General features: G+C 31.7%; 1 protein-coding gene across 1 annotated transcript; it reads left to right on the top strand.

Moving 5' to 3' along the window:
- Positions 1–3,255: 3,255 nt before the first annotated feature.
- LOC107626771 (zeaxanthin epoxidase, chloroplastic) lies at positions 3,256–8,849 on the top strand. Its single transcript, XM_016329676.3, has 16 exons — positions 3,256–3,930; positions 4,274–4,436; positions 4,572–4,646; positions 4,741–4,841; positions 4,943–5,058; positions 5,401–5,612; positions 5,893–5,984; positions 6,130–6,244; positions 6,344–6,447; positions 6,701–6,746; positions 6,875–6,939; positions 7,038–7,124; positions 7,450–7,504; positions 7,590–7,678; positions 7,765–7,849; positions 8,534–8,849. The coding sequence occupies exons 1-16, from the start codon at positions 3,419–3,421 to the stop codon at positions 8,612–8,614; spliced, it is 1,998 nt and encodes a 665-aa protein (XP_016185162.1). The 5' UTR covers positions 3,256–3,418; the 3' UTR covers positions 8,615–8,849.
- Positions 8,850–12,387: the final 3,538 nt, after the last annotated feature.

Raw genomic sequence — 12,387 nt, 5'->3', positions numbered from 1 at the left:
CAAATTTTAATTTTAAGTTTTTAACTATTTTATATTTTATATTTACGTGAGACCAGTTTTATCGGTTCAACCAGTGATTTATCAGTTGAACCAATAAACCAGTAAACCAGTAGCTTGATCGATGATCGGTTCGATCACTGGTTCAGTTCTAACAATTATATTTCAATCTAATTTCAAAAATTTTGATTTACTCAATTTAATAGTTATGACTCACAATTGATTCCTAATCAAACAACAACAAATTATGTCTCCCAATTGGTTCCTAATCAGTTCTAACAATTATGTCTCCCAACTTAATAGTTATGACTCACATTGGTTTCTAATCTTATTTTTGTCACTGTCTCACAAAATCGTTAACGACATGCTGAAATGGACTAACGACTGCTACATTATACATTCTAGCGACTATTTGATGTGACAATTGAAATTTTTTTACCTTATTTTTTATTTTCAACTAAACACTTAAAACCCTAATATGAGTCACGGATACCTAAGTTAAAAAATCAAACTAAGTAAATTGAAACTTTAAAAATCAGATTAAAGCTCGAATATAACTTCAAAACAGAACTTTAACTTATGTAGTGATTAATTTAAATGAAAATCAAATAAATCAAAATTCAACATAATTTTTATCAATGTTTTTAAATTCGAAATTTTTATACCAAAATTAACTAGGATTTTTCTTTAAATTAAAAATTTAATGAAATAGTGACTTTAATTATCTTAACCAATGTCCTAATTAATTGCTTTTATGTCTTAAAAAAAAACCGTATATGAGAAGAAAATAATTAATTTGTCTACTTTAATAAATAGTTATTTTACTAAAATGAGAAACTATTTTTTTAAAATTTTTAAGAACTAATTAATATTATATATATTTTGTTACACTACATTTAATTATAAAAATTTTATTTATATCTAATACTTATATTAAAAATAAAAAAAAATTAAATTAGTGAATCTTAATCTATAATATAATAATAATATAGTAATTATTTTATATATTGTACGAATATAAATTAATTATTTTTTTTATTTATAAAAATTTTTAAACGCTTGAGCTTGTTATATATATATATATATATGAATGTGATATATTTTTTATGTAAATAATCTTTTAAAAAAAAATTTAATAGTTAATCTATTACCTTTTTTGTTTTAGTCCAAATTAAATGTTTTTTATTGTTTTTGGAAAGAAAATCTTTTGAGGAATTTAATAATATGTGATGAGGAACACCGAATAAATTATACCAAAACCAACTAAAATTCAACATAAAGACATCTTTAAAAAAAGACGTTTTAGGCGTGTTTATCTGAGTGGCCTCCTATATGATTTCATTTGCATGCAATATAAATTCTGCCGCTGCAATATGTATACCATATTATGATCAATACATCCCCCACACCATTCTTGATTATAATTGTACTAAAGTAAATCACGTATATGTTGAAATTATGAATAATACAGTGAATTTGTCCCCTCGAATAATAATGATATTAGTTAAAGTTTATTTTGTTTTATGAACTTCTATCTCTCTGTTATTTAATTAGGACTACCAATATTTTTTTTATTTTCAAACAATTATTATATATCAAAAGGAGTAGTTACTTGGCATCAAAATTTCCGGAGACTAATATGCTGCACAACTTTTTTAGATATTTAATAATAATAAAACAACAAAAACTAATGGATAGACGTCCTTATCCATACAGGTAAATAGTTGAAGCCAATGAAATTTGATATTTTGATCTCGCAGGGGGTGCGGTATCTCACATTATGCTTACGTGGCCAAACTTGTAACATAGAACCTCGTGTGATCTCAGACCAAAGTAGATGAAATGCCACACATATGATCGAAGTTGATGCATAGTTTGACTTTGACAAGGAATTCTAAGATTTTTCACAACAAAATTTTTAAATTGTGTAAATTTTAGTCTAATGTGTATCAGTAGTATGTAATTATTGTAACCATTAATTTTATTAAATTACATGATATTACAAAAAAAATTTTCTAATTTTAAAAAAATATATACGAGTTTTTCAAAAAACTTTAGCCATATAATAATAATAATAATAATAATAATAATAATAATAAGTTATATTTGTGGTTGATTTTACGCTACTCGAGTTTTTAATTTATATGATATTTTTATTTGATGTTTAATTTATTATTTTTTTTAAATATTATGTTTTAGACACCATAATAAATACTTTTTAACTTTTGCCTTGAGCGACAGCAACACAAAATGACAAAAGGTTATCATAAAAGTTGGTAGAAAAACTCTTAGAAGAAAACCTTTATATCCACTAATTTTGCAATTTCAATCAAAATTTCAGTAACTATTTTTTTTTATGAACTTTCAGGAAACTATATAAACATCTAAATTAGACAATAACGACGAAAGTTAACAGGTTTAGAAAAAAAAAAACCTTAAAATAACTGCTATTAAAAATAATAAATAAGATAATAAATATAACATTCGATATTTACTATTTGAATTTAGCTAATATGTGTCATAAGACACATAATAAATTTATTATTATTAAAATTTTTTTATATTTTTAATTTATAAACTTAATATATTAACTAAACACATACTATTTAGGATGAAGTATTTTTAGACAAGCAGATAATTATCTATTGCTATAAATGAATTAGATTTGCATTTCATTTTAATATACATTCTTTTACTGTTTTACACATATATTGAAGTATATATTCTATTGATATAAATGTATTGAATTTGCATTTCCTTTCAATTTACAGATTTTGTACACATATGTTTAAGTATGAGAAATGTTAGGGATAATTAAAATTTATTATTTTTTGTTATTATTTAATTATTAATTTAATTTTTTTAGTTTAGTTTTTTTAATTTAATAATTTAATAATATATTTTATTTTATATTTTTAAATATTAATAATTAACTAATGACTAAAAATAATAAATTTTAATAATTTTTTAATATTTTTTTTAAATATATTTTCTCTCATAAATAAAATCTTACAATTCAATAATTTATTACCATATCAATACAAATAATTACTTTCAACAATTATTTTGTGAATGGTCGTTAAGACTAAAAATAATTAGACGATGGTGTAAAATAATTTATACTATTTAAACTCTTATTTCATATTTAAAATAAAAAAACAAATATTTATTTCATACGGCATACGTTAAGGAGACTATAATTTGTCATAACATTTTTTTATTATTTAATATTTTTTAAGATTTAACAATTATCTGAATTAAAAACTTGTGTATGGAAATTAATCTGAATAGCTTAGCAAAACCCAAAAGTTATTGCCATGAGAGTGTGAGTGCTGAAGCTTTGAATCTTTGAGCCAAAAGAAGTTATAATAAAAACACACAGAAACAGCACACACACTTATTGTTTAGTTTCTAAGCAACCATGGCTTCTTCCACCTTATGTTACAACTCTCTTAACGCTTTCTCAAGAACCACTCAATTCTCAGTTCCAATAAACAAAGACCTTCTTTTTCCACCAGAAACCTCACCTTCTCTCCCAACAAGAACAAGGAAACTTAACAAGAACAAAACGGTTCGTTTCACAGTTAAGGCCGCTACTACGTCGACTCCTACTCAAGCGAACGAAACGGCGTCGTATGGAGGCTATGGCTCTCAGAGGAGGAAACAGGTTCGGGTTCTCGTGGCGGGCGGAGGAATCGGTGGATTGGTTTTTGCTTTGGCTGCAAAGAGAAAAGGCTTCGAGGTAATGGTGTTTGAGAAAGATTTGAGTGCTGTGAGAGGAGAGGGGCAGTATAGGGGTCCAATTCAGATTCAGAGTAACGCTTTGGCTGCTTTGGAAGCCATTGATTCCGATGTCGCTGAAGAAGTTATGAGAGTTGGTTGCGTCACCGGTGATAGGATTAACGGCCTCGTCGACGGAGTTTCTGGCTCTTGGTACGTTATTTGCTCCTCCTACAATCTCTGTCACACCGACACCGGAACTTGTATTTTCTACTTTATATCTTTTTAAATGTTTAGTTGTTATGCAATTAAGAATTTAATTTTGATAAAAGTACAACAATTTAATGTTGATGCAATTAGTTGGGTCGTATTAACAAAAATAACTACTTTTTATATTTATGGCTCGAGTCAGAACGGATGTAATTGGTGTATAGTTGGGGAAGTCAGAATTTCTATTTTAAGAAAGAATATTTAAGTTAGAGCAGACAAGTCCAACAAATTTCTTTATGAAATTTTAGCATTTGGGACCATAGATTGATGTATAGTTGGTTATCAGGTACGTCAAATTCGATACATTCACTCCTGCAGTGGAACGTGGACTTCCAGTCACAAGGGTTATTAGTCGAATGACCTTACAGCAGATTCTTGCCCGCGCAGTTGGGGAAGATGTCATTATGAATGAAAGTAATGTTGTTAATTTTGTGGATGATGGAAGCAAGGTATTTAGAGAAAGCTTTTATATTGAGATTAACTACAAAATTATTCTACTTCATGAACCGCATCAGTGGACTGTGATCAGATATAATTGTTGTATCGGAATTTTAGTCTTTTCATCCAGCATTTTTCAATTTCAGGTAACAGTAGAGCTAGAGAATGGTCAGAAATACGAAGGAGATCTCTTGGTTGGAGCAGATGGGATATGGTCCAAGGTCCTACTAAAATTTTCTCTGGTTCTGATCATATTCTCATAACTATGCATTTTAGTTTTATAAAACATAACCTTATTATAATAATTTTTGATAGGTGAGGAAGCAATTATTTGGGCCAAAAGAAGCTGTTTACTCTGGCTATACATGTTATACTGGTATTGCAGATTTCGTCCCTGCTGACATCGAATCTGTTGGGTATGGTAATCGTTATTCATGAATTAGGTATCCTACTTTAATATTATCAGCTGTGGTATGTATTTTCATAAGGTTATGCATTTTTGTCCCTGTGCTGGAAGGTACCGAGTATTCTTGGGACACAAACAATACTTTGTATCTTCGGATGTTGGTGCTGGAAAGATGCAATGGTATGCCTTTCACAAAGAGCCACCTGGTGGCGTTGATAGTCCCAATGGTATGCTTTCTTCAAGTGTTTAGAAATTTGTCATCTCTTCTGCGTTTACGGATGTATCATTAACACAATATTTTAATTGAGACTATCTGATGGTTGCTTTCTTTTCCCCCCTTCAAATAAAAAGATGCTCTTAAATTGATGCTCAAGTCAGTTCTATCAATGTTACTGCTTGTTTATTCTGATGACTGAACTCCACTGCTTGGCATGATATAGAATGGTTCTAACTTTGTACCAGCAATCTAGTAGTATTTTAATGTAGATTGCGAATCAGATTGACTGGCAGGCTTGAAATGAAGATTGTAAATCATAACATTTGATATCATTTCTCTTACTGTTTGGCAGGAAAGAAGGAAAGGTTGCTAAAGATCTTTGAGGGTTGGTGTGACAATGCATTAGATCTGATACTGGCCACAGAAGAAGAGGCAATTCTGCGACGAGACATATACGACAGGATACCAACGTTAACATGGGGAAAGGGTCGAGTTACTTTGCTTGGTGATTCCGTCCATGCTATGCAGCCAAATATGGGCCAAGGAGGATGCATGGCTATTGAGGTATATAGTTACTTTCACCCCCTTTGTTACAATATGTATTTATCATTATTGTTTCAAAGTTACAGGCTTCCAGCAATTCCCTTCATATTCAGAACTAGTATTCAGTTATCCACGGTTCGTTTGATCTGAGATGGACATAGACAGAAATTAATGAAACATGATTAAAATTAAAATATATTTCCCACATTTACTTTTTCTTGGCTCCTTCAGAGGGAACTGGTAGTGAAACATGAACATTGGCACAAAAGTTCTTTCTAACAAGCTTATTTTGTCATTACAGGACAGTTATCAACTAGCATGGGAGTTGGAGAATGCATGGGAGCAAAGTGTAAAATCAGGGTCTCCAATTGATATTGATTCTTCCCTAAGGAGGTAAATTACGGTTTGTTCTTCAAATACGAAAATGAATACTGAAATAGCAATTTTGTCGAAATGAGTTGATCTCCTTGCATTGTTGAATCCATTTATTTATTAACAAAATCTCTTTGGTGACTCATGGTGCCTTTGTTTCATCAAGCTATGAGAGAGAAAGAAGATTTCGAGTTGCCATTATTCACGGAATGGCAAGAATGGCTGCTTTGATGGCTTCCACCTACAAGGCATATTTGGGTGTTGGTCTTGGTCCTTTAGAGGTAGGAATTTCTTACTAATGAGATAAGTCAGAATTCAGAGAAGTTGACAGTTCAAATTGATATATATGCGTGCCACTTCTATCTCATTATCGCTTTCAGTTCTTGACCAAGTTCCGGATACCACATCCTGGAAGGGTTGGAGGAAGATTTTTCGTCGACATCATGATGCCTACTATGTTGAGCTGGGTCTTAGGGGGCAACAGGTAATGCCAAGAGTTCACTTTCCTTTTTCGAATAACCTTCACTTGGTGAAATCAGCATAACTGCATGTTAGGTATGCGAGCCAATTGAAAAACTTCATGGATGATGAGAGTTCCTGCAAACTGATAACATTGGAAACTGTTCATGTTTTTATTTGGTGCTAATTAGGAAAAATATTATATTGCATTATCAACTACTTGTTGATTTGTGCCAACTGATTACCTAATACATAAAGACATTGTAACACTTTTGCAGCTCTAAACTTGAAGGGAGACCATTAAGCTGTAGGCTTTCAGACAAAGTACGTTGCTCAAATTTTACTTTTGTACTTTTGCTGCTCAGAAGATTTTTTATCTGGTAATTTATATAGTCATATCTATTAGGTTCGTTGCGATCTGGATTCTAAAGTGTCATTTGATTATCATGCAGGCAAATGACCAATTACGGCAATGGTTTGAAGATGATGATGCGCTTGAGCGTGCTATTAACGGAGAGTACGTCTCTAACTGAATATGCTGAGTGTCATCCTTACTATACTTAGTAAGGAATTTTTAGATCTCATAACTCTTATGTTCATTCTTGTTTTGAATAGGTGGATTTTGTTACCATGTGGAGATGAAACAGGTCTTTCAAAACCTATACGTTTGAATCAAGATGAGATGAAGCCGTGTATAATCGGGTATGCATGAGCCCTGAGGTCTTGGACCTACATACAATATTTTGCATACTGCCATAATAGTTGCTAAATTGTGTACGTTATATCATGCATACTGGAATGAAGATGAAAATGTAGGCATTGTTCCATTCTCAATTGTCTAAAAGGATTAGATGATTGGCCTCTGTCTTGTGTAAAGCTTATAATCTTTTTTAGAGGACTTTCCCTTGGACATGTTGAGAGATTCGAAAACTGTTTTACTATATTCTCTTAGGAGGATCTCATATCCTCCCATCTTTGTAAGATTGTAAGTTCAAACCAATTGTCTGATAAGTTTCTGTAACTACAGGAGTGCACCACCAGAAGAATCTCTAGGTTGTTCGGTTACAATACCTTCACCACAGGTAAAACAATTTATTATGACCTCAATTGAAAATGGTTCCACTTGATATCTTGATCATCATGCAACATAATTTCTCCACTTTTAAGGTTTCCGAAATCCATGCTCGAATTAACTATAAGGATGGCCTATTCTTTTTGACTGATTTGCGGAGTGAACATGGCACCTGGATAACAGAGTAAGTAAAAGTATAAAAGTGTTACTATATTTTGAAGCTTAGGTAGTTGAAAAATGTATTGACTGTCGTTCTCTTTATGTTTTCAGCATCGAGGGAAAGCGATATCGGGTACCTCCAAATTATCCTGCACGTGTCCACCCGACTAATGTTATTGAATTTGGTTCTACTAAGGTAACTGATGAACCCTTTAGAGGTTCTAGTAGGCCATTGCATTATTCATATTGGACATCAGCAGTTTGATAAAATTCATGTTACATTGCATCAATCATTGTTTGAGAAAGATCCAACCTTTTAGTCCAACTTTGATATATTTCAGAACTTCTCTTCACTTATCACCTGCCTACATCTACTTGGTCTTCCATTCTATTTTTCATTTTGTGCTACTGTAATTTTTATTTAGTTTATTTAATTTAAGATCACTGAACATAATGATGAAGATTAGAGTTAATTATACTGTCTAAAAATGGTTTATTTAAGTGGGGCTAGTACCAGAAACTGCTTGTTATCAATAAGTGAATTTTCTGATCTTTTAATAAACTAGACAATTAGTCCGTGATATTAGTATTTAACCTACCAAGTTTTAGTGCATAATTTCTTTCATATAAAAATTGACCATTGTATAGTTTTCCCATTTAGATGTTCCAATTTCAATAGTTACTTTTACTCTAAAATAATTATGTTACATCTGCCTAGCAAAGATCCAATTACCATTAGGTTCATATTCTTTTTGTGTATATGAGTATCCAACTTCCAAATACATTACTCTTGCCTGAAAAATGTGCAAGTTTGTATAGCTGTTGCATAGTGCATACCTAATTTCCTATGACATATCTAAGCATCCAAGTTATTTTGCAGGCTTCGTTCCGCATTAAGGTGACTAGATCAGTACCAAGAATATCTGAGAAGAAAGGAGAACAAATTCTCATGAAAGTGTGAATGGCTGTGTTTAGGTAAATATTTGTAAGTCAAAGAAAATGTTATACAGCCAAATACTTAGAATTGTATAGCTTCTGTATGCACTCTTTTTAGAATAGAGAGTATTTTGCAACGGCACCAAATTGTTCAATAATTCTTAGGTAGTCGTTGGTTGTTGCCTCCCATAGGCACTTCGTTCAACACTTTGATATGTAAAAAGACAGTATTTTTAGAGATTCATATTCTTATAATTTTGTGGTTATCCGTTTACAAGCGGGAGCATTACTCACTGAAGATAATAAGTTAATAACAAGGGTAGCAAAGAAAATGCCAAAATCTATATTTTGGTAAAGAAAATAGCGGGAATTTCTTTAGTAAAGAGTATAATTGGATGAAAAATGAAGATTTTTAACTGGTTGATTCGACTAAAAAACTGGTGAACCAAATCTCAAATCAGTCCAATTTAGGTTTAAGACCGTTTCAATAATTGAACTAGTCAAACCTAATAAGAAAAGCTGAAATTCAGTTTAAACCGAATCGACGAGTCATACAATGCCTGATAAGTTTCATACCTAGCCCCTTTTGTAAGGAAGAGTACCAACTTGCAGCTTAGCTAGCATGTCATTTGTCTTATGAGATGCAATTTTTTATAAAATTGATTAAATTATATCTATAAATTTTAGAAAAACTATTATTTTTCTTAATAACTAACATATTTTATCTATTTATTATTATTTCTACATCTCTTTTCAATAAAATACTTGAAGTGCAAAATTTTAATTTGATACAAACAAAAACAACTAAAAATACTTCTTATGAAAAGAAGAGGTAGAATTTTATATATTAATTATAATCAGGTCAATTGATTTAACTGATGGCCTAATGATTGAACCAATGATCCAGTAATCTAATAATCTGACTAGTTTGATCCTCGTTCGATTTTGATTATTATACTCCCAGTTTCATTCCAGCCTTCATTGTTTTCAATCTCTCCAGCATCTCCCAGAATTGAATCCATATGGGGGAGGGTTTTTTTTTGGTATTTATGGGGAAGGATTTAATTCTCTTGTCCTCTATGTCCTCCACTTCAGCCCACCTACGAGTGTGCAAGACGTAGTTGTTAAATAACAAAAGAGACCCTTTCCCAATTCTGAGCGACTCCACTTTATCAAAAAAAAAAAAAAAAAAACTGAAACTAATTATCACCCAGATCTACTATCCTGAACCCCTCTAGTCTCTAACAAATTTCACGTAGAGCATTGTCTAAGGTATCAATAAAAAAGGCTTTATCAGTTAATACCAAGAAAAAAGAAAAGGCTTTATCAGCAAAAAGCCTCCCTATTAGACTCTTAGAGCAAGCATCAACCCCCTTTTGTGACATCCTTTTCATCCAAACAAATCAATTCCTCCACCTCATCAGAATTACCAGGACCATGTTGAGAGAACTCGACTCTTTTCACACTCATGCTAGGATTTGGATGAAACAGTGCTGTAAAAGTTGAATTTTTGTGACAAGAAACAAAAGAATAAAACCCCGGAGCGGGCACTATTTCTACCTTAGCAAAGCACTGGAAACTCTAGGTTGGGGGCTTTTAGGTTTAGCATTCATTTTTAAAAAAATATATAATGTACTTTGTAAGCATAAAATGTTTCAAATATATTAAAAGTAAATTGTTTCATGCCACTGAGTTAAGTTTCAAAGTAATATTTGAAGTTGCATTCGAGTCTTAAAGTAATATTTGAAGTTAATAATTACTTAAATTCATCATCGAAGTTGCACTCTGGAACTCATAGTAGACGTTGAAGCATTCTCCATTTATCGAAATCTTAAAACGACGTCGTTTAGAGGGAAAAAAAAAACCAGAAACATTAGAAATGACGTAGTTTTGTGTCTAATAAAAAAAAACGCTAAAGCCTAAAGCCCTACCCTTTCCCGAGCCTTCCCTTTTCCTTCCCCAACCCTTTCCCTTCCCCTTCCCCTTTCCCAACCTGCTCTTTCCCTTCCCCTTCTCTCACTCACAACTGCAGAGGCAAGTGTTTCTCAACCCTCTCTGTCGCCGGCCTCTATTTCGGTGCCGTGCCGGTTGCCCCTTCCTAACCTAGTCTTTCAGACTCCCAATCTACTTCTCCTCACTACCACAAAATCGAGGTGTTCTCCGACTTCGCCGTCCAGATTTCGCACTTTTCCACTGTTTTCAAGCGCTCCGTCAACCACTCCCCACTATTCCATCGTCATCGTCATCGCTCTCGAGCCTGCCGCACTCGCCGGCGACTCCAAGGCCCACCAACAGCTCCACAACGAGGTAGGCGCTCCAGACTACAAACAGAATATCTCTCATGGTCAGCTCTAGACGCTCTTCACTGTCCCGGCTAACAGCCCCTCCCTACTTGTCGCCGTCTGCTTTCTGTCTCCCTCTGCATCCTTCTTCTCTACTCTGCGGCCAAGGTGAGTTTTTTTAATTTTTTTTTTTTAGTTATTGAATCATTATTGTTTAATATTTTGGATGATTATTGCTGCTGAAGATTGTGTTTTAATATAGTTGCAATGGTTGATTTTTTGTTGTTTTGATTTTGTAATTATTTCTGTTTTTTATGATTGTTACTATTTAGGTTAATTGATCTTTTCTGATTGTTGCTAGTTCTTTTTTTTTATTTTTTGTAATTATTAGTTTTCTTAACTGTGATTTTTGTTGGTTCTGATGATGGTGTTGTTGTTGCTACTATGAAATTGAAGAAGAACAACAACAGTGTAAAAAAGAGAATTGGTGAAGATAATTGGGGATTAATTTTTTTTTTATAAATATAAAACGACGTCGTATTGGGGATTAGATTTTTTTTTTAATAAATACAAAATGATATCGTTTCAGTTTAGCTCAGTTTTTCAATAGTAAAAATAGATGAAAATTATTTTAAAGACTACTATAAATCCTGAAGTATAATTTTAGGGACGAATTTAAAAATTATTAATTTCAAAAATTACTTTAAAACTCCCCTTCAGGAACTATTTGAGACTTAACTTCATGCCATTTGTCATTGCAGGCAAATACATTGTTGGCAAGCTTAAATATCATTTGAGGTGAAATCTGTGGTGACACCGTTAAATTAGTGGCACCGTGCCACTTATGTAGATACCATTGATTTGTGTTGTTCTATGTAGAATTATTACATCATAAAAATATCTACTTTTGTTTTTTGGTCAGTCATAAAAATATCTACTTAGAAAGAGTGATGGACAACCTGAAAAACAGGTTACTGAATTTTTGTGGATAATAAACATGTTTTTGGACTTGTTTGGGCATATTATAACATGGTCCATAATATTTTCAAAAACTAATTGGCTAGCAATATTTTTAGATGCTATTTTTTATCCAAAAACAATGTTAAATTTTTTATCACAAGGTCAATATGTTGGCAGGATGGGTCTGTTGTAGAAGCTAGCAAGCTTTCAGAAGAGTGGAACAACAAAGAAACTAATCGATTTTATTAGGAATTAGAAATTAAAAATTTGAAATAAAAAACTTTTTAATTTTTCGATCAATTAATTTTTTTTTAAAAAAGACTAAAGAACCATTTTTAGGATTAAGAGTATTTAATTGCATAGTTCTCAAAATCGAATTAGTAATTGAACTAATCAGGTTATTAGTTTACTGATTTATTGGTTCAACCGATAAATTACTATTTAAACCGATAGAAGTGGTCCTACGTAAATAAAAAATTAAAATAGTCAAAAAATTAAAATTTAAAATACATATCTTTATTAATATTTTAAAAATAATCAAACTTCAATAACTTAT

The sequence above is a fragment of the Arachis ipaensis genome, chromosome B7 (assembly GCF_059453495.1).
Source record: "Arachis ipaensis isolate K30076 ecotype BB chromosome B7, ASM5945349v1, whole genome shotgun sequence".
Classification (NCBI taxonomy): domain Eukaryota; kingdom Viridiplantae; phylum Streptophyta; class Magnoliopsida; order Fabales; family Fabaceae; genus Arachis; species Arachis ipaensis.
This window is presented reverse-complemented; position numbering and strand designations above follow the sequence as displayed.

Bases quoted from the DNA above. Each gene is read 5' to 3' on its own strand.
- LOC107626771 (XM_016329676.3), top strand. From the start codon at position 3,419: ATGGCTTCTTCCACCTTATGTTACAACTCTCTTAACGCTTTCTCAAGA. The intron at 4,647-4,740 runs GTCCTACTAAAA...AATTTTTGATAG, and splicing joins CAGATGGGATATGGTCCAAG to GTGAGGAAGCAATTATTTGG. The intron at 4,842-4,942 runs GTATGGTAATCG...CTGTGCTGGAAG, and splicing joins GCTGACATCGAATCTGTTGG to GTACCGAGTATTCTTGGGAC.